We start from the raw sequence: 23,374 nt of genomic DNA, 5'->3' as shown, positions 1-23,374 counted from the left end.
GCAATTAAATGCAGAAATAATGAGCAATAATATTGAATTATCACCCAGTCTTAATTATGGGGTTTTGTCTATAAGTGGAAGAGTAGCTGAACATGTGCCTCAGATTAAATGGAGCTACTCAGTAATACATTAACATTTGCAGTTTACAAGACTTGCTTTTTAATTTAAAACAAGTTCTCAGAACGTTTCAAACTAAGTTTGTTGTGCGGTGTCGTCCGTCCAAAAGACTTTACAGGCTAAGAATTGAATTAATTAGCAGTATATGATTGTCAGGGTTTAATCCTCAAACACAATGTTTGAAGCATTGAGGTCGACAAAGTTCAAAGCCCTTCAAGCAGCCACTAGAGTAAAACATGTTTCATTACACCTGACCTTTATATATAGAAGCATTAGACATTAAGATAATACACTGCGGATTTAGCTCTTCTTAGAGCATTATCCGTAGTAGGACTACAAATGTCACGTTTCTCCAAAGGATGATGCCTGAGGAAATTTGACACGGTCATTATATGAACAAGGGCTCATCATCTGGGAAGCATGAATGCTTATAGTCAAATTCTATGGTAATCTATTGCACTGCAGTGCAGTTTTTGGCTATGTCTAGGTTGCAGATGTTTTGGTCTGAGGGTGGTACTACAGAAGAGCTCACAGGGTTCCCAACATGCAATGGGTTTGTCCACTACGTGTGAATGAGCTCAGTAGCTTTCATGGCAATCTGCCCATTAAAGAGAAGTTTTTCTTTTTAAACGCTTTGAGGTTTTGACCTGAAGGTGGTGCCAGAGAAGACATTAGCATTCATCCTGTGGGGACCATGGATATCCACATTCAATTTCATCAACATTGTTTACATGCAGACCAATATTTCACTATTATTCTGAATATGACAATATTCAGAATTTGATACAGGTAATGTAAACAGCATCTTCCATGTCGATCCTTCGATTTCGACCTTATTTCGAATAGAGCTTTTCCCGACCAGGATGTTGGATATGCCGATATTATTTGGGTTTTAGGAGCATTCTTTGGACGTGTATACAGCGCATTGGGAATATGTGTCTCAATTGGGGTTTTGCGGCAGTTTGCAGCACATGGCCACACAGCCTCTTGCCTGTTTACGGCCAGCCCTGTTTGTTGTACACAAACAAACTAGCTAACGCTTTGCAAAGATGCATGCACAACAGAAAAGCCCACATTTCGGGTTGGAAGGAGAAACACCAACAACCTTTTCACAAAGGTGGTTGAAGGAATGAGAGAGCAGGGAGGCTTTGGTTGCACGCTTGAACAAGACCACCACCAGTTATGTTAATCAGAATATACATGGCTGCTTGTCAACATGAATGTTAGTGGAATATTCATGTCCATCAGCCATGTATACAGCTTAGCAGGAATATAGTTTTTTTTGGAATAAGGAATATTTTGTGCATGTATACGTACTAATTGTTGTTGACTTCTGGCAATTTGACCAGTAGTTGTTCAAATGTCTTTCCCCCCTGTGCGTTACTAAGCTGCTGAAAGCTGTGCCTCTCATCGTGTCTTGCTCTTATTAGGTGGTCACAAAGACCAACCAGGAGACTCACAGAGCATCTCAATCCCAGGATCTCTGTCTGTTGCCCGGGGAGAAGACAGGAGGACTCTGGGGTGATGATGCTCCAGCAGACGGCAATGATCTCAGTGAGGCCGAGCAGCAGAGCTCAGGCTCTGCCAGGGAAAACACAGAGCCTGTGAGGTAGGCTTTCTATTCTTAGTCAGCTCCCTGCTACACTGAGAAACACAGTGGACCCTGGGGGAACCAGTGTTATGCAATGGATGAGGCTGGTCTGACCTGCTCTCTCTCACTTTGCTCAGATATTTCCTTAAATGTACTGAACAAAGTAATCTATGTGGGCTGGTGATGGGAATGAAGAAAGGCCTCATGAGGGTTAAGAGACTGTGGACTGAAGCAAGGGGAATACATTAATGTGGTTTAATTCATCAATACAAGAGAGTGTAATTCTGTTCATATTCAGCAGTGGAAGTAAAGTTATGATCCTTCCCACTTTCAGATCAAACCCCATTTCTGTAATTGCCTCTATCAGTTTTCATTGTTAAGTCTCTTTCCATGTGGGAGTCAAACTGTTTATCTACACACGAGGGATTCAGAGGAGATGATGTATGCATGCGGGCGCTGGCATTTTGTGTAATATGGGAAACAATATTTCAGCGTAACTTCAGTGTTCAGTATCTTACTTTATGGTCATGAGTTTACTCATGTCACTGATGGGTCCATAAAGATGTCTTACCTTTCAGGGTGTAACTCAGGGAAAAGTGGAAAAGGTTTACGAATATATTCTTATACATGCATGCAAGCCCATATCAACATACGCACAGGGGCCCCCTGGCTCTCGCCAACACAATGTCACTCAAATAGGAAGAGACTCACGACTATGAAAAGGGGCGAAACAACCACAAAGGGACACAGAGCGAATACAAAGAGACGCAAAACAACTACAAAAGACACAAACACTACAAACAAATGCAGGACTACAAAGAGACACTAAGCAACTACAAAGACACGCTAAGCAACTACAAAGACATGCTAAGCAACTACAAAGAGACGCTAAGCAACTACAAACAGACGCTAAGCAACTACAAAGGGCCAATAAAACCACAGACAAAAAAATAACGACAAAAAGACCAAAATAATTACAAAGTGACACAAAATAACTACAAAGACACACAAAATGCTCACAGAGACTCAAAACCACAGAGACATGCGTAACTACAAGGAGACACAAAACAACAACAAAAAGAGGCTAAACAACTATAAAGTCTGCTCCATGTAGGAGTGAGTGGTGGTGGGGCCTTCTGCATGTCTGTGCCTTGAAGCCCATCGTGTTTCAAAAGCCTCCACATTGCTTTGCTGCTTTTAGTTTGCTCCACTAGTTCTTTTCATTTATCTTTGCTTTGACTTGTCTTCTGCCACCAATTTATTGTAATTACATTAAAAGCAATTAGTCAGTATTCTAAGGAAAATTGTGTTCTTTTCAGGTTCCTATGACCAAAACAAAATAGTTAAGTAGGGTTTTAGTTTTGGTTTCATACTTTTAATATTTGAAAAAAGTCCAAAAGATGTCTTAATAGCTGTTACCACTGTATTTCCTGGGCCTGCTCTCTCTCTCTTGTGGAGACTAAACTGATGTATTTGGTCTTTTCAGGAGTGACAGTAAAAGTTCCAGCAGACAGGATGAAAGCCAGATCCCTCCAGTTCTCCGTCACAGAAAGGGGGCTCGCTTCACCGAGTCCACGGTTGGTTTGACACTCCATTTGCGTTTGGATTGATGTTCTCTGTGATTGTGAGTACTGAGAGTGTTTCCCTTGTATTTATTTTACGACTCACAGGACAATCAGACAGCTGTCACTGCAGCGACCAGAAGAGCTGACAACGGTGACTCTGATTCTTGGTAAGAACTTTTCCCTCCCTGTTCAACTTTTCTATACTACATCAGTCTTTCACAACAAAATGCTTTTACTGGTCGTAAGCTTCAGCAACCAAAGTGGTGGACTAGTAGTCATCAAACGCCACATGAATGGTCTTCGCAGTCGATATGTATGACCTTGAATACATGGTCTAGCATGTAAATGAAACAGCATTTAAGTCATCACACAGTTGGAGTAGCCCTTCGATCATTATGTTTTGGTATGTTGTTCCCCATCTTCTGTGCCATTGCCTTACAGACCTAACAACAGTGCTGCTGCCATTTCCCCAGTTCTTTTGAAGTTAGGACAGGCTCTATAAGCCATCCTGATTGAGGATTCTTTACCTACATTAGCACATTTCTGTAGTAGCTGAACTTTTATCCTATAAGATAAGATTTCTTTCTTTCTAAACGCAGTTAGGAAAGATCCTAAATGCCATCCTAAACTGAGATAAGAAAGGATTTCAGACTTCGGATGTTTCTGTAATGGTCTCTATCAGAACAGTAAATGTAATCTAAATATTTGACTTTTATTGTAACGGACATTAGAATGGATTTCTGTCCTCCATGACTAATAATGACTCAAACCTGGTTGCTGCAGTGCTGCTTGCTACCATGATCTATGGAGTTATTTTCACTAATCCCCTGTGTGTGTGTAGGTGCAGTGAGAGCTGGGAGCTCTACGTGCTGCTGCTGCTCTGGCTGCTGCTCTACTGCTTCTGGCTGCTGCCACAGATGGACCTGAAGACACTGCCCAGCCTGCTGCTGAACCTCGATCCCTGAACACACACTCACTCACAAATACACACACACTCACACACTCACACTCACAGGGGGGAAAAATAGAATTTTGTCAATTACATAAAAATGTAATGCACCACCACCAAAACCAACACACACACACATACAGCTCAACTGCCACTCCTCTTTCCTCTCCATCACACTGACTATACTCCAGACCAAGTGAAGGCATTTAAGATGTGTATTTCAAACTATAGAGCTTCGTTTTAGCTTTTTGCTTTTTAGCTTTCGATGTGGCTTGAAGTGATCTGTATTACAATGTATTCGGGCCACTGCTAGGGAAATATGAAGAGATTTTGAGGAATAACTCATATTTTTTTGAATAAAATTGTAATTTTACAAGATAAAAAGTCATAATATATCGAGAATAAAGTTGTGCGATTTGGAGAGTTAAGTTGTAAACTTACAGATAAAAGTCGCATTAAAAGAAAAACTACAAATTAGGCTGTAATTTTATGAGGAAAGTATTTTGAGATACGTTAGTGTTATTAAAATAAATGTACAATTATTTTTGTGTATTTTTTATTTATTTGAATACAAACAAATATTATGAACTTAGTTATAAGATATCCAAAGACCATAATAAATAACCAGAACCAACAAGACGTCTTTTTCTTGTGACTTTACTCTCCAAGGATTGACTTTTTAGTCACAAAGTTATGACTTTATGTAACATTATAACTTCTTCTCCAAATTACAACTCCCTTCTCATAACATTGTCGTGTTTCTCAAAATGTTGCAGTTTAACTGTGGCCTCCATATTGTGTTTAAAGACACTATAGTTAGTGGTTTATTGCTGTGCAAAGCCGACAGAGCGCACATTGTAAGACAACATGACTGTACAGCACTCTGACTTGTAGATCGAGATATAGACTATGGATTTATGGATGCACCGTTTGCCTATCTGAATAGCCATTTAAGACAATGAAATAAAAGTCAAAAATAAAAGTACTTTAAGCTGAGAATATGAAGTGGAGATAGTAGAGCTGAGGCGGGAAAGAGAATAAGAATATATCTGATACAGCCCGGCTCTTTGAGCTTACATACCTGTACTGCTGTAAAGATAACTAATGAAGGGGAGTTTTGATCCGTTGCACTTTTTTGAAAAATAATACAAACTGCCAAAGATAGTGGTATAAGTGCTAACAAGTAAAGTACAACTGGCCACAAACCCAGTAATGGACATCTTGTTTTTAACACGTAGAGAGTAACTCTTGGACTGAAGCATCACCCCAGCGGCTCTATATTGTATAATAGTTGAGGCAGAATATGTATTTGTAATATTTTGTGTCTCATTATGGATTTTTTAAGTTTTATGACAAAGAAATGTTTTATGTGATTGAGCTATGCTTGTCCAAGCCTGTCAATGAAAAGAGAATGCTCTACAATGAAATATCTTTCTATATATGTTATTTTTGAACATTATAATGAAGCACTATGACAAAGTGAACATCCTTCATCCGATCATTCTTCCGCAGTGGCAGAAGTGTTGACTCTGGATATGCATACAGCTCCTCCATCCACCGACTGAGGAGCATTCATTCCAGCTCGGTACCAGCTGGCTCATTACTATAGCACACTGCATCATAATCACATACCAGCTGGCTCATTACTATAGCACACTGCATCATAATCACATACCAGCTGGCTCATTACTATAGCACACTGCACCATAATCACATACCAGCTGGCTCATTACTATAGCACACTGCATCATAATCACATACCAGCTGGCTCATTACTATAGCACACTGCACCATAATCACATACCAGCTGGCTCATTACTATAGCACACTGCACCATAATCACATACCAGCTGGCTCATTACTATAGCACACTGCATCATAATCACATACCAGCTGGCTCATTACTATAGCACACTGCATCATAATCACATACCAGCTGGCTCATTACTATAGCACACTGCACCATAATCACATACCAGCTAGCTCATTACTATAGCACACTGCACCATAATCACATACCAGCTGGCTCATTACTATAGCACACTGCACCATAATCACATACCAGCTGGCTCATTACTATAGCACACTGCACCATAATCACATACCAGCTGGCTCATTACTATAGCACACTGCACCATAATCACATACCAGCTAGCTCATTACTATAGCACACTGCACCATGATCACATACCAGCTGGCTCATTACTATAGCACACTGCACCATAATCACATACCAGCTGGCTCATTACTATAGCACACTGCACCATAATCACATACCAGCTGGCTCATTACTATAGCACACTGCACCATAATCACATACCAGCTGGCTCATTACTATAGCACACTGCATCATAATCACATACCAGCTGGCTCATTACTATAGCACACTGCATCATAATCACATACCAGCTGGCTCATTACTATAGCACACTGCACCATAATCACATACCAGCTGGCTCATTACTATAGCACACTGCACCATAATCACATACCAGCTGGCTCATTACTATAGCACACTGCACCATAATCACATACCAGCTGGCTCATTACTATAGCACACTGCACCATAATCACATACCAGCTGGCTCATTACTATAGCACACTGCACCATAATCACATACCAGCTAGCTCATTACTATAGCACACTGCATCATAATCACATACCAGCTGGCTCATTACTATAGCACACTGCACCATAATCACATACCAGCTAGCTCATTACTATAGCACACTGCACCATAATCACATACCAGCTGGCTCATTACTATAGCACACTGCACCATAATCACATACCAGCTAGCTCATTACTATAGCACACTGCATCATAATCACATACCAGCTAGCTCATTACTATAGCACACTGCACCATAATCACATACCAGCTAGCTCATTACTATAGCACACTGCACCATAATCACATACCAGCTGGCTCATTACTATAGCACACTGCACCATAATTACATACCAACTGGCTCATTACTATAGCACACTGCACCATAATCACATACCAGCTAGCTCATTACTATAGCACACTGCATCATAATCACATATCAGCTAGCTCATTACTATAGCACACTGCACCATAATCACATACCAGCTAGCTCATTACTATAGCACACTGCACCATAATCACATACCAGCTGGCTCATTACTATAGCACACTGCACCATAATTACATACCAACTGGCTCATTACTATAGCACACTGCACCATAATCACATACCAGCTGGCTCATTACTATAGCACACTGCACCATAATCACATACCAACTGGCTCATTACTATAGCACACTGCACCATAATCACATACCAGCTGGCTCATTACTATAGCACACTGCATCATAATCACATACCAGCTGGCTCATTACTATAGCACACTGCACCATAATCACATACCAGCTGGCTCATTACTATAGCACACTGCACCATAATCACATACCAGCTGGCTCATTACTATAGCACACTGCACCATAATCACATACCAGCTGGCTCATTACTATAGCACACTGCATCATAATCACATACCAGCTGGCTCATTACTATAGCACACTGCACCATAATCACATACCAGCTGGCTCATTACTATAGCACACTGCACCATAATCACATACCAGCTGGCTCATTACTATAGCACACTGCACCATAATCACATACCAGCTGGCTCATTACTATAGCACACTGCACCATAATCACATACCAGCTGGCTCATTACTATAGCACACTGCATCATAATCACATACCAGCTGGCTCATTACTATAGCACACTGCATCATAATCACATACCAGCTGGCTCATTACTATAGCACACTGCACCATAATCACATACCAGCTGGCTCATTACTATAGCACACTGCACCATAATCACATACCAGCTGGCTCATTACTATAGCACACTGCACCATAATCACATACCAGCTGGCTCATTACTATAGCACACTGCATCATAATCACATACCAGCTGGCTCATTACTATAGCACACTGCATCATAATCACATACCAGCTGGCTCATTACTATAGCACACTGCACCATAATCACATACCAGCTGGCTCATTACTATAGCACACTGCATCATAATCACATACCAGCTGGCTCATTACTATAGCACACTGCACCATAATCACATACCAGCTGGCTCATTACTATAGCACACTGCATCATAATCACATACCAGCTGGCTCATTACTATAGCACACTGCACCATAATCACATACCAGCTGGCTCATTACTATAGCACACTGCATCATAATCACATACCAGCTGGCTCATTACTATAGCACACTGCATCATAATCACATACCAGCTGGCTCATTACTATAGCACACTGCATCATAATCACATACCAGCTGGCTCATTACTATAGCACACTGCACCATAATCACATACCAGCTGGCTCATTACTATAGCACACTGCATCATAATCACATACCAGCTGGCTCATTACTATAGCACACTGCACCATAATCACATACCAGCTGGCTCATTACTATAGCACACTGCATCATAATCACATACCAGCTGGCTCATTACTATAGCACACTGCATCATAATCACATACCAGCTGGCTCATTACTATAGCACACTGCACCATAATCACATACCAGCTGGCTCATTACTATAGCACACTGCATCATAATCACATACCAGCTGGCTCATTACTATAGCACACTGCACCATAATCACATACCAGCTGGCTCATTACTATAGCACACTGCACCATAATCACATACCAGCTGGCTCATTACTATAGCACACTGCACCATAATCACATACCAGCTGGCTCATTACTATAGCACACTGCACCATAATCACATACCAGCTGGCTCATTACTATAGCACACTGCATCATAATCACATACCAGCTGGCTCATTACTATAGCACACTGCATCATAATCACATACCAGCTGGCTCATTACTATAGCACACTGCATCATAATCACATACCAGCTGGCTCATTACTATAGCACACTGCACCATAATCACATACCAGCTGGCTCATTACTATAGCACACTGCACCATAATCACATACCAGCTAGCTCATTACTATAGCACACTGCACCATAATCACATACCAGCTGGCTCATTACTATAGCACACTGCATCATAATCACATACCAGCTGGCTCATTACTATAGCACACTGCATCATAATCACATACCAGCTGGCTCATTACTATAGCACACTGCACCATAATCACATACCAGCTGGCTCATTACTATAGCACACTGCACCATAATCACATACCAGCTGGCTCATTACTATAGCACACTGCATCATAATCACGTACCAGCTGGCTCATTACTATAGCACACTGCATCATAATCACATACCAGCTGGCTCATTACTATAGCACACTGCATCATAATCACGTACCAGCTGGCTCATTACTATAGCACACTGCATCATAATCACGTACCAGCTGGCTCATTACTATAGCACACTGCATCATAATCACATACCAGCTGGCTCATTACTATAGCACACTGCATCATAATCACATACCAGCTGGCTCATTACTATAGCACACTGCACCATAATCACATACCAGCTGGCTCATTACTATAGCACACTGCACCATAATCACATACCAGCTGGCTCATTACTATAGCACACTGCACCATAATCACATACCAGCTGGCTCATTACTATAGCACACTGCACCATAATCACATACCAGCTGGCTCATTACTATAGCACACTGCATCATAATCACATACCAGCTGGCTCATTACTATAGCACACTGCACCATAATCACATACCAGCTGGCTCATTACTATAGCACACTGCATCATAATCACATACCAGCTGGCACATCTCAAGTGTGTGTGCTGGACGTGCTTTTGTACAGTTATCCTTGTTTGAACTAAAGCTGTCACCATTCCATCCCATTTACTAACGGCATACAGAATGCACTATAGTCACAATTGTCCTAGTATACTAATTTACCAGTTATAATACAAGAAGTCAATTTATTGTCAGGAAAAGACAGATGTCAATCAATCTTTGGAATCCCATAAAGTACCTCAAAATGTTACATGTACAAGTACAGTGCTTTTGAAAATGTACTTGCTAATGAAATGATGTATTACTTTGAGTATGAACATTTTGCAACTTTTCAGATGTCTTCATAAAAATCAATTCCTCATAATGGTGATTTAAAGAAAGGTAATTCGGACGGCATTACATTTCAAAATGTATTTTCTTTCCTAAATTGGTGTAGAGACGTACTTTCTAAGAGACAGACTCGCAAACATCAAGTGTGTTTTTCTGCATATTGACGTATTTAAATAGACCATGGAGTTACCATTCCGAATGGGAATAGGACACAGTTCAGTTTTACAAAAGAGCCTGAATGTGACATAAGAGGGGGAGACGATTCTGAATGTATTCTGATGCCCACAAAAAAGTAACTGGGCTGTCTTGTTTCACAGTTTAGGTCTTGGTAGGCACTCCAAATACCCACATGTAAATGTACAAGCACTGGAAAAGTTTGTCATAATATGTCCCCTTTATCTTTACCCTCAGAGTGGAACCTCCTACCAATTAAGGTCAGATTTAGGTGATCAAGTTCCCTTTAGTGTGTCCTTCCAGTGGAGAAAACGCCATGCAGTGGCCTCAGGATTGGACCCATTTCGCCATACATGCATCACGATGCCCCACCACATGTGGCTGGTGCCTTTTAAAAGAAATGTCACCCTAGCCCTTCAGACAGCTACTGCAGGGTAAGGTCAATACTATAGCACTCCCTCTGAATCTGGGATAGGACTTGAGAAAAGAGAGAGGGCAGTTTAAGGTCTTTACAAGGATGCAGTGGACTATGTGTGTGTTTGCGTCTCCAGTGACCATGGCCACCCACACCACCAAAACACTGTAAAGGACTGACATAGTAAGAGCATATTAGCTTATGTATTGGAGCCTCAGTCCTTCTAATTGTTTCAACTGCAATAAAAGACATGTTTCAAACCCTTTGTCTCTCGTGAGTGTTTTGAATTGAAGGGTATTCGCAGATTCACAGAGATCTGTGAATAGTTTAAAGTTGGGCTATTTAAATATGAGGCTTAACGTTAAGGAAATGCATACAGTAAAATGTCAGTATTAGGTCATGGCTTCCGGTCTGTATGCCGCTGTTAGCTGCAAGCCGTCGCCATGTTGAGAGCCTTATATATGCTCTGAATATTTAACTAAGCACTTGTAATCAATGTTTCTACAAGAAGGAACACTCAAATGACTGTCATGGGAAGTAGGTGGCTCGTAGGGTCAACCCACAGAGAGTTATCATTGTACTCTGCAGCTCCCCTGAGTTTATTCTCTTTCAGTTACCCAGAAGAAAAGGGACCGCTTTGGTTCAGTCTCACGGCTCTCATCAGCCTGGTATTCTTAACATTGTGAGAATACTCTCAGAGAGTTCTTCATTTAGGATCAATTCTACCTATAGTCCTAATTAGGAGTGATTGAGTAAGTGAGGGACGGAAAGCGTTACCTCAGTGAGGAGGTGTGGATGACCCTGTTGCTAGTTATGACACTTTCTTTTAAAGAGCTGTGATTGTCATAGAATTTAGCCTCTCTTCAGACACGCTGTAATTATGGATGCTATTACATGCAATGAACATCTGTGTTGAATCAAATGTAAGCCATAGGCATACTGTAAAAGTAGGCCGAGCCTACAAAATGCCAGTTCACAGGCACATTTGTGTTGTGATCACTTTCATTTCTGGCGTTATGGCGTTGGCTGGGAGATGTGAGCGCATCTTTAAAGAGATCGATCTAATCTGTAGCGTTTCATTTACTCACTGTCATTCAGCGTTTGGAGAATACTTTTCTAGCTCTGTCTTTCCACCATGTTCTCCTCTTCTTCAGAAACTCTTAAGCTTCTTAGAGTCCTCCTCTCTATGAGGGAAGAGGGAATTCTCAGAAAATGTCAAAATTCTAAGATTTATTTGATGTTTTTCAGCGAATTGCAGAGTTCTGCCCCCAAGTGGGCAAATACAAAGCAAAAGGATAAATGCAGCTTTGAAGCTTCATAGCAATGTTAACAGATGACAGTCAGTGATCTGCAGTCAGCCAGATGTATAAAAGAACTGAAATGAGCTGTCAAAACTATCAAGGGTCAATATTAGGTTTAGTTTTCACATTGTGATTTTCTCATACTTTTATCATATTAGGCGACTATGTCTTTTTAATGGTAAACTTTGAACCACACACATTTTTGTTCTTACTTGCTTTAGTAAATATAAAGGTGGATCCTCTGGCTTCAAATAATAATTTTCCTGATGTATATATTGTCCTGCATATAAACAGTTTCATGAATGCCATTAGATTAAGTACAGTGAATCCGAAATGCCAATTTTGTTTTGTTGAATCCAGTTCCAGGTAGTGTTGAATGGCTCTGAGACTTGAGTTGACCTCTCTCGTAACTCGCAACATCTCCCGCAGGTAGTAATGTTGTTTTACTACTGTTCTACTGTTCTAGTCTGTTCGAGGACCTGAACAGCTATTCCTGTGTGTAGTAATGCTGCCACCTAGAGGACATCAAGTAACACAGTGAACAACTTCAGCAGGGCTGAACATATTTAGGTGGTTTGCAAATATGGCAGTGAAGTGTTCCGCCTGCTGCACTTTGATTGGACATCATGAGCCTGTTGGATTGGGAAAAATATGAATTCATCTGCCAATTTATATGTAAGATATGTGAACTGTAAGATATGAATACTTATGATTTTGCCTTTACACGTTTACACGTTTACACGTTTACACGTTTACCATGCACATCTTTTTTTCCCGCACATCACCTATATGACTTGACATTTATGTTTTCACCTTAACAGGCTCTATCAACATAATGGAACCTAAAACACATAACAAATCTGATTTGGAAAATTATTTTTATATACATATGCCTTTTTATATGTTCACATTTGCAACCATTGAAATGCTTGATTGTGCTCGTTTGTGTTTTCTATTAAAAAAACCCTGAATTTTCCAAATCAGAATTTTTAATGTGGTATTATGGTTCCATTATGTTGATAGAGTATGTTAAGGTAAAAACATAAATGTAAAAGTGGAACTGTTAGAGACCTCCAGACGTTTAGCACATTACGAAGGGCAGAGATTCTCCTTCGCTTTAGTAGAATGGCGTGGCAGATTACCGCTGGTAGTGACGGAGTTTACGTTAATGTTTTGGCGTAGCAGAGGCCCGGCTGAAAGGAAGGGGTCCCACCGTGGAACGAGTAGCCACCAAATCGGAACAGCAATAGTGACTGGCAGTGAGGATATCCAACGAACGATTCCAAGTCTTTTAGCCAAGACTATCAATTGAAAAACAAACATCAGGTGAGATTGTGTACGGAACGATATGACTCGTCTTTGTGGAATGACGCTACTCTCTCTAGCATGTGCTGGCCCTGCTAGCTGTTAGCTTGCTAGCAAACTGGCTCGCTGACATGGTGATGGTGCATGATGGCTGTAGTCACTGGCAAGACGTTGTATTGCGTTACACGCTGTACATTTTGGGTGAAGCCCTATTTAAGTGTAGCTCTGTAAGTCACGCAGTCAGTAAGTAAACACGCTCAGACATGCATGCCTTCGGCCATCAGAATAGCCAGGTCAATAACTGGTTCCAGACAGGCGCAATCCGTCGGATTTACCATTCGCTAGCCATGCTAGGTTAAGCTACCGTGGTGGACGCTGCAAGAGGTTTTCCATTGCAGTTATGCGAATATTTGGTCGCTAACGCCATATAAGAAGCTACTAGGCTGTCTGAGACATTATTTGGTTACTTCATTTGTACTAAATCTTTCTTTACAACATAGCCTCAGCTAGCGTTAAGATAACGGAACGTAAATAAGATAATTTGCCGTATGGTAACGTTAGCGCTAGTGTAAGCTAGCCGTCTCCCTGTTCATACTTTGCCACCAATAATGAGGCCATGGCTCTTGAGAGGGGTTGTTGCTCTGCAGCGTAAAGGTTAAGCAGGCATCTGCTAATATTTAATTAAATTGCTTTAACATTGTGGTCATTTGTATTAACGTTAGCTCAATGCTAATAACGTAAAATGCTTGGCAGAAATTGAGCTGCTTAACGTTAGTCGCTAACGTAGCCAGTGTTACTCGGCATGGTCTCTGCTAGTAACTGCAACCTTAACTTAATGGCCAAGTGTCCAGCTGAAGACTTGTATTGGCATATGTGGGTTGATGCTTACATGTGGAGAAAGGAGGCTGCCAAGAGTTAATGATAGCCACTTCATCTGAAGCAGTGATCATGAACTGTTCTGGCTAGGGCTCTGGACACTGCTCTGCATGCATGCTGCTCGGTATAGCTGCCTTTCCTCCCTTGTGCTAAACTGTTGGGGAATGGCAGATGTGTTGGCTCGTCAGTAGGAGCTCACAGGTGTGAAAGATTCAGACTGACGTTAGGATCGAGGTTACTTGAGCCTCTTTCAAACACTTCTTGGTAAATGTTCTTGCTATTTGATATTTCGCTGTCATGTTTAGAAAGTCTCTTTTTTCCCATTTTATTCCTTAGTCTGTCGGCATTGGACAAAAGGTATGTCACTCAAGTTCTATTGTGATCTACCTCTTCTCACTGGCATATACTGACTCTTTTTGACCAATGCCACAGATGATTATGTTATGCCACTATGTGTGTGAGAGATTTGACGGATACCACCTTTCACCATCATTTACAGGTGGCCTTTCAAACCATTTCATCTTTATACCTTACAGTTACGTTTATTGTCTTACACTTAAGTATTTTTGTCTGGATGTGTGCACACTTGGTCCCCCAGCAGGTTAGATCCCACCAAAGTATAGCATTCATAAATAATCTTCCAGTATTATATTATAGCATAGGTAACTTGTTTTTATATTGCACAAAGCTACGGCAGTGGCATATGTCAGTAGGGATTAGAGGTGGGTGGGGGTCGATTATTTTAAAAATCAAGATTCTTATCTTCTAAACCTTTTTTTCGACATACATAAACTAGACACTGCATTTGAATATACAAATGGATATTCAATTGTGAAAGAATAAGAAGCAGCACTACCGTGGCTGTCTGCCTCTTGGCACTAAATGCACCGCATGATTGGAGCCACACAATGTGTCTTTCATGAATTTAAAAAGAAATGCAACGCTAGGTCACCGTGTCCTGACAGCAAGCGTTGCGTCATGTCATGCAAACAAACCGCGTACCCATCAGCTGTGCGCCCAACATCAGACTGGAGACCAGTCTGATCTGGTGTACAATTTAATTTTGAAATTAGCAAGTTGCTGAGAAATAAAAGCCTACCAATTTCATTTCTGTCACATTTTTATTTTTTGTATAACTTCCTCTTGCTATTCTTTAAGTCACCGAGAAATACTTAAACCGTTTTAGTAGATTGAATTTATTTGAGCAAGTTTAGCATGAATAAATTATACATTTTGCCTTTCTGTGTTTTCATTATTGCAATCAGTTGATACAACTTTATCAAATATAAAAGCTCCACCATATTATACACATTTACTCTGCTTTCATTGCATTATTTATGTTACCAGAGGAGATCCTGCTATTAGCCCCCCGATGTAATGGATAGAAATGGGATCGCACCCCTTGTAGGACTTGACTACTGCTTCTATGTGCCTCTTGCCAGTAGAGCAGCAGCAACATAGCAATACAAACAGTAACGGTACCACTCAGAAGATATTTAGTGTTCTTCAAGGTATAGGGAAACAGTGGAAAGTTTTCATGTTTGTTTTTTGTTTTTTACAAAATAACAATCCAGCAAAATGCTTCACCTCCGAAATAAACAGCAGTCCTACTGATTCACATGTGTTAACTGTACTTCTTAGAAGATTCCTTGCAACAATTTCAAACTTAACCGATCAGCAAATAACAAACTACAAAGTTAAACACTCGAACGGAACCGCGTGCTGGTGAAGTGTTCAGATTGTATTTGTCACCTTCAGTAGAGGTTTAACAAACTGAAAGTAACCGTTTTAATAATTTAGCAGCACCAAAGAGGCAGTTGCCTTGGTCCTGGAGATGGACTCCATCACATGTCGGCCACATTGAGGTCCAGTTCTGTTAAACCAGGCTGAGCTTGAGCCTCCTATTCTGAATTCCTTACCCGCGTGTTGACAACTTGCACATTTGAGATTTTGCCAATGTTTGAACCAGTAGTGTGGTTCGACACGTTTCTTTGCGAGAGAACTCACTTGGTTACACTGTTACACTTCGTCCATGGCGCAGAGCAACAACTCATCAGGTTAGATCTGATTAACTGTTAGAACGAAGCCAGGTTGCGTTCCGTTTTTTAATCACTAGCAAATGAGAGGCGCTCCGTTACTATAAAGACTTGTGTTTGCTGCACCAAGCTGCTTCCGGCTGCGGGGCTTAGCAGTACTCGCAGTAGAGTCGATTATGGGCTGGCTCGCCTCGGTCTAGTGATGGGTCCTTCTTCCCTCTGCTCGATGTACCTTCGTCAGCATGTGGCACCCAGCAGTACCATACCATCCTCATTTTGCTCTCTGCTTTTGTCTTTGCAGAGCTGAGGACCCAGTCACAATCCCGACACTTCCCATTTGTGCAGAGGTGAGAAGTGACTCTGTGTACTATCACAGTATCAGCAGCACATGAGTAACGGATACAGTCTGTGTGGAAGCCAAGCGAGCCCGAGTGCTTCCTCTACATTTAAGATTCATGGTGTTTGATTTGAAATGGATTGGTATGCCAATGTTTTCTGTTCTTGGTTTCTCAGGTCAGTTTCCAGCTCAATGTGGGGGAGCATCAGGAGTTGATTGAGAGATATTTTATCATGAAGCCCAGATTAAGTGTTGTCTGCTTATCCAGAAAGTCTCAGTTATTACCTGTAAGTATATTTCCTCATACATTAATTCTACTAGCATTATTACCAGATAATCTTCTAATCTCCAGCTGTTCTAGACCTCTAAACAGGCTGTTGTCATGTGCCGGACAAGCTGCCCTTATCTCTAAACAAGCTATTCTGAAGCTCTAGATAAAGCAGATTCAAGATCAGGCTTCGTGGTATGGACAGGAAGTTTCTTTGATCATAAAGCCTAGTGTTACTGTACGGTTCTCTGCTTTATCAGGTAAGTGTATGAACTACACTGCGACAAAGTGTCTGCTGACTCTTATGAACGGGTCCAGTGCGGGGTTTTATTTTATTTATTTATTTTGCACAATTCAAACAATAAAATTTAAAATAAAGAAACGTAACAGAGATAAATGAATATCACAGAGCAGGAAGAGGCAGAAAGCCAACTGGGCTTATTTGAAGCCTCCACCTATATAATATAAACATTTTACAAAATTACAAACAACATAAAATAAAATACGCATAATACATTACATTACAGCAAAAGAAAGAAAAAAAGAATGTAATTATGTCGAGCATGTGTGTGCATGTGAGAGTAAGCGTGGGCTTGTGTTTGTTCAGGCATGTTGGTTTATACACCTGCAGTAACTCATAAGCAACATTAATGCTACAAGTCCCGATGAGTGAGACAACTCTAAATGTAATATAACAGCTAAAACAAGAAAGACATGAACACTAATACATAAACAAACTGTTACAAAACAGCAATCAGATTTTCTTTTAGGCATCTTTAAAAACATTTTATAGAGGGACATTCTTTTGTTCGGTGGGAAAAGTTATTCCATAATTTGGTTCTCCTAAATCTTACAGAAAATGCACCTCTGCTAGTCAGTAACTTAGGAGGATGAAGATGTGAAGATTGAGGAGTTGAGTAAGAGTGAACCTGTGAATTGACTTTAAAGTCTTGAAATGATCAGGAATATTCCTTCACCTGGAAGAATCTTATAAATGAAAACACAAGTTTGATCTGCAATTTCTGAACTAGAGGAGCAGAAGAGAAGTGTGACTCTGATCGGGTTGCGATCCTAACAGAATCTTTCTGGAGGACCAACATTTTTTGCAGAGTAGTAGGAAAAGTACAGATCAAAACTATATTACAATATGAAAGATCGGGATAGATGATACTGTAATAAAGAATAAGGAGACAAGATGTCTAACCCTCTTTATTTTTCCAATAGATTTGTTTATTTTTCTACTAACAGTCAATCTGTTTACTCCAACTTAAACTCTCATCAATAATAATTCCTATGGATTTTGTAGGGTTGATGCTCTAGAACTCTAAACAAGCTGTTGTCCAGGACTAAAGATGCTCTAACAAACTCTCCTCACTTTCTAAAGCTCCACACAAGCTGTAGTCATTATTCAAAGAAGCTCCAAACCACTTGTTCTTTAGCTCCAAACAAGCTGCCCTCACATTCTAAACGAGCTCTAAGTTACTTCCAAACCAGCTGTTCTTCAGCTCTAATCACACTGTTATTACATTCTGAACTCCAAGCAGCCTGTTCTCAAGCTCTAAAGAGGCTCTAAACTCTAAACAAACTCAACAATCTTTTCTCAAGCTGTAAACAAACATTTCTTCAGCTCTAAATAAGAATTTTGTCTAGGGCTGGGCAAGTTAACGCATTCATTAATTAACGCCGACAATTATTTTATATCAGTTTTTTAATTATTATTTGTAAAGTGCTTGCTCACTGGCAGCGGTGGAGGAAGTCTTCAGACTACGTTGATGCAGCGTGTGGGAGAAGTAGAGATGAACTAAAGCAAGACAAGCTAACAGATGCTACAGAGAAGTGGAGACAAACTGCAGGTTAGTGTTGTGGAAGATGTCGGTCTGAGGAATGTTCTCACGGTGCGTTCACGTCGCGTTTGGTGTGAACACACCTTTAGGATCTCAACGAATGACGTCACGTATGAGCCTCAAGACGCACCGTCACCAGAAGAATACACGAGTTGTATTCAAGGAGAGGACGACTAAAGCGACAGCGTTACAACGTGCAGCAGCTGCTGCTCTCACTGGAGACTACTGGACATCGCTGGGTCTCCATCACCTCTGTTACAGCGTTATGTTGATGAAGAGTAGAGCTGCATTCACATGCTCTGACTGTCATGAAGACACAACACACACATTTAGATGAAACGTGCTGAAACATGTTATTCCTGTTGCACAGCAGTGGAACGTTTCACATACAGTCACACACTGAGCACAGATAGTGAAGAGATATGATCTCTGCTGCCAGACATCTGCCTTTTGAACACGCCCCCTGCATCGCACAGTCTCCAGCGTTCTGTCACAGTGTGTAAAGGGAATACTGCTGTTAAAAAGCAAGTGTTAAAAATATAATCGTTACCCAGCACTACTTTTGTCACATTGTGAACGAGCTGTAAGTAAGCTCCTAATAGCATGTTCTAAAGAGGCTCTGAACCAGCTGGTGAAAAGATTTTGTCTGGTCAAACATGTTCGCTCTTTGACCAGATTATGCCATTTACTGCAGGGCTTCTCCACCTCAACAGGTAAAGGCCCACATCTGATTTGTTTAAAAAAACATCCGAGGACCACCTTTCCAAATAAATGAAACCTGAATAGCTTAGTAGTGGTTTTCACCTCAGCCCCTCTGCCTTTAGATGCCAGTGGGCGAGACTAGCTGATCTCTAGTACATTAACACGGTCTCCTCATCTCCCCTTCCAGTGAACTTCTGAACTGAAGAGGATGATGAAATGAAATAAAGTGGACGACTGGAGGAGCCCAGCCCCCAGCCCCCCCCCCCCCCCCCCCTCACCTCCACCTCTTTGAAGCATGGCAGGCCTGCAGCTTGTCACCCCTGCCACTTCACCCATGGGGCCTTTCTTTGGTCTGCCATGGCAGCAGGAGGCCATCCACGACAACATCTATACACCTAGGAAATATCAGGTGAGGAGGCGGCCGTCCACATGGATGTGTTCAATTGTAAATGCATCCAGGCTGAGGTGTATCAAGAGCTCTTCATTGCTGTTCTTTTGTATTGTATTGACTTTCCTCCATTAGCTGACTGTCTGTGGACCTGTACTTCCTCCACAGGTAGAGCTTCTGGAAGCAGCTATTGAACATAATACTATCGTCTGCTTGAATACTGGCTCAGGGAAGACCTTTATTGCAGTACTTCTAACAAAGGAGCTCTCCCACCAAATCCGGGGACATTACCATGAAAATGCAAAGAGGACTGTTTTCCTGGTGAACACAGGTACAGGACACAGTGGCCGCCCTGTTGTTGATGTGACACAGAAAGATTTCGTGTCACTTTTGTGGACTATGAAATACATTTTGAAAACAGCATTGTTGATACTCAGATTTCATTCAAATGCAAGTAGTCGTTTACATTTAATTGGATCTTTGCTGTTTCTCTGGTCTGCATTGTACAGCTCTGTCTGTAGTTCAGCAAGCAGCTGCAGTCAGGACTCACTCTGACCTCCAAGTGGGAGAGTACACAGATGTGGAGGAGACCTCATCATGGACTGACCAACGGTGGAGTCAAGAGATCACGGAGAATCAGGTGTGCTGATCTGTTTTAATACGTTAACACTGGCTACATGCTTCCTGTCTGTACTTCCTGTCTTACTGACTGCCTTTCACATACAGAAGGCCTACAGTTTGGCTCGCACATGCACTGTGGATTAATTACACAGTTTAACCGTCATAGTGTGAAATGAAGCCACAAGATCAGCATTGATGCTTTCTGGTCACTGATCGCTGATGATGAAACATTGTAATCAACACTCCTGTGTTTAAATCAGCGGGAGCAGAGCTAGAAACGTTAGCAGCACCGTAGCTAACAGCTAATGGTTAGCATTATGATGTGTTCAAGCTCTAATCGGTAGAAATGAGTATTGGGTGATGATATTGATGATAAATCCTAAAGTTATCACCATGTGTTCAAAGGTGTTTTGGTGATAAACTTGAATGAATCCAGTTGTTTGAAGGAGATGTTTTCACATGAATATGAGAAAGATATTAGAGATGAATTATGAGCTGTTTAACCTCTGAACTCTAGCTCTAAGCACATTATATTTCATCATTTAAACTATTACTGACAATCTTTTCTTTACTAATTGTTGAATAGTAACATAATAACAAATGAATAGGTTAACATTTAGAATTTGTGACGATTTCAACACTGACTTAAGAGTGGTTGAAAGGATCTTTTGGGACTGTGGTGAAAAATAGTCTGAAGCTTTATGTACCAGCTGCTTTAGCGAAACGACAACAAACACAATCTGTCCTGGCCGCTGTGGCTCATTGAGCATTTGCAAATAAAAACATGATCGGGGCATCTCTAAACATTTTATTTGCTCCCTTCTTTTTCTGCCGATCCGATCTGTGACTCAAAACCGAGGCACGAGTCTTGTGGTCCGTTCCCCCCCCATGAGTGCACCGTGATCGAGCAGCCACACAGTGAGCTTTATCTAACTGTCCTGCTAAACTCCTAAAATACCTCCCAGTCTCATATGATGTGGTAAGAGCCGTACGATTAATGTCACATGATCAACATCTTTACTCTGTGATAGGAAAACACAAAGTAAGTGTTGGGATGGTCCTTCACTAATACCAGTGCGCGACAGCAGAAGTGTCCATCCTCATCCGATTTGTTTCTGATAGACTACAACTACCAAGGAGAAAAGATGTGCTATTGATGCACATCACTCAAACAAGCAGCTCTGAATCATGGTCATCACTGCTGACAAGATGTCCTTCTCAACCTTCTCCTATACAGGTGCTGGTCATGACTTGCCACATATTCCTGCACGTTCTGAGGAATAAAATCTTACCTTTGTCTAAAATCAACCTGGTGGTGTTTGATGACTGTCACCTGGCCATCACAGACCACCCTTACTGTGAGATAATGAAGGTGAGATGGTGGTCGCAAGGTCAAATTCACCTTCTTTTTTTTCTTTGCCGGGAGCTTTGTGAATGACCTGCTCTCCTCTCCCTCTGTGCAGCTGTTTGAGGGCTGCTCGTGCAGTCCCCGTGTCCTGGGTCTCACGGCCTCCATCCTGAATGGGAGGTGTGACCCATCAGACCTGGAGCACAAGATCCAGAATCTGGAGAGGATCCTGAAGAGCAATGCTGAAACTGCCACTGACCTTGTGGTCCTGGACAGGTAAGACTAGGAGTTCTGTTAGCTACAAAGTGATTTTACTTATCACTTTGTTGGAACAGAGAGTAAAATCATCTGAGGAATGAGAATCAATGACAGCAAAAGACCAGCATGCCAGTGGCAGTGACTCCAAGGTGTCCGTTTTATATTTCAGATACGCCTCTCAGCCCAGAGAAGTGGTGCTGGACTGTGGCCCCTACGTGGATAAGAGCGGCCTCTCTTCCTGTCTGCAGGCAGAGCTGAATGAAGCGCTCCACTTCCTGAGTGACTGCAACATATGTGTTACCAGAGAGGACCGCGATCCCACGTTCATCTCCAAACAGGTCAGAGCTACAAAGACTCATTTAGCTTTTTCTATTTCTTTTCTGCACACAAACTGAACAAGTGTTTTATTCATGTGACATCACCAAAGAAGTCCTAATTTAATAAAACGCTTTCCATGATAGGTTTGCTGAGAAGCACAGGGGATCCCTGCTCAGGATGTCCCTGACTATGACCACAGGTTCACTGCTCATTACTGTAACACGTTGAATATGTACTCATAAACGCTGTCTTTCAGAGGTTCGCTGTAATCCTCTTCAGAATAATCCGGACTATGACCATGTCAAATTTGTTATTGAGTTATTTTACTGTCTCACTCCAAACCGAATTGAAAAGTTGGTAATTCTCTGGCAGCAGTGGCAGAAGTGCCGAGAAAGAAGTCGTATTAAACCAAATGGTGATGTAGGTTAACAAAGAAGTGGTGCATGTCATTTTAATCCTGTGAAAGGGATTTCTTGTAGTTAGAAATCCACATCTTTCATCCTGTTGGGGAGAAAAATAAAGCTTGTTTTTTGTGTCACTGGGACATTTACAGCTTAAAAGTATTTACTGTTGCACTATGTAAGGAATGAAATGCAGTCAGTCGGAAACTTTACTCTAATTGTTATCAAACAAAGAGAAATGCTTTCCCCTCGTCCTAAAATGGTCCTGAGTCGATACCAGAATACTTCCTTCTTCTGTGTGGTACACGAGCAGTACCTCAACCAGGGCCTTAGTGAGGAATAAGATGTCCCTGGAACTTCATTTAGAGCCTGGTCCCTGCAGTCGAAATACAATGAGTTCCTCAAAATGTTACTTGTCCCTGGGGGAGAGTTCCTGCTGTTGAAA

The 23,374-nt window shown here is 41.3% G+C and overlaps 2 protein-coding genes across 8 annotated transcripts in view; both read left to right on the top strand.

The window, feature by feature from the left end:
- The window catches only part of clmna (calmin a), a 51,063-nt gene extending 46,825 nt beyond the window's left edge, over positions 1-4,238 (top strand). Inside the window, exons 11-14 of the mRNA XM_076106984.1 lie at positions 1,548-1,726; positions 3,195-3,285; positions 3,379-3,440; positions 4,115-4,238. Of these exons, the coding sequence (XP_075963099.1) occupies positions 1,548-1,726; positions 3,195-3,285; positions 3,379-3,440; positions 4,115-4,238 (456 nt within the window). The remainder of the gene's footprint in view (positions 1-1,547; positions 1,727-3,194; positions 3,286-3,378; positions 3,441-4,114) is intronic.
- Positions 4,239-13,394: 9,156 nt separating this feature from the next.
- The window catches only part of dicer1 (dicer 1, ribonuclease type III), a 38,403-nt gene continuing 28,423 nt past the window's right edge, over positions 13,395-23,374 (top strand). The window contains exons 1-9 of one of the 7 annotated variants that reach the window (XM_076106929.1): positions 13,395-13,553; positions 16,746-16,791; positions 16,958-17,068; positions 19,783-20,004; positions 20,152-20,314; positions 20,493-20,623; positions 21,842-21,976; positions 22,068-22,228; positions 22,380-22,548. In XM_076106929.1, coding sequence (XP_075963044.1) covers positions 19,891-20,004; positions 20,152-20,314; positions 20,493-20,623; positions 21,842-21,976; positions 22,068-22,228; positions 22,380-22,548 — 873 coding nt within the window. In that variant the 5' untranslated portion in view covers positions 13,395-13,553; positions 16,746-16,791; positions 16,958-17,068; positions 19,783-19,890. Of the gene's footprint in view, positions 13,554-16,745; positions 16,792-16,957; positions 20,005-20,151; positions 20,315-20,492; positions 20,624-20,703; positions 21,523-21,841; positions 21,977-22,067; positions 22,229-22,379; positions 22,549-22,671; positions 22,728-22,759 lie in introns of those variants that run through there. The other 6 variants (XM_076106931.1, XM_076106932.1, XM_076106928.1 and 3 more) reach the window with 6 other exon arrangements.

This window comes from Anarhichas minor, unplaced genomic scaffold (assembly GCF_050575085.1).
Source record: "Anarhichas minor isolate MPS153535 unplaced genomic scaffold, ASM5057508v1 ptg000037l, whole genome shotgun sequence".
In the NCBI taxonomy this organism is placed as follows: Eukaryota; Metazoa; Chordata; class Actinopteri; order Perciformes; family Anarhichadidae; genus Anarhichas; species Anarhichas minor.
This window is presented reverse-complemented; position numbering and strand designations above follow the sequence as displayed.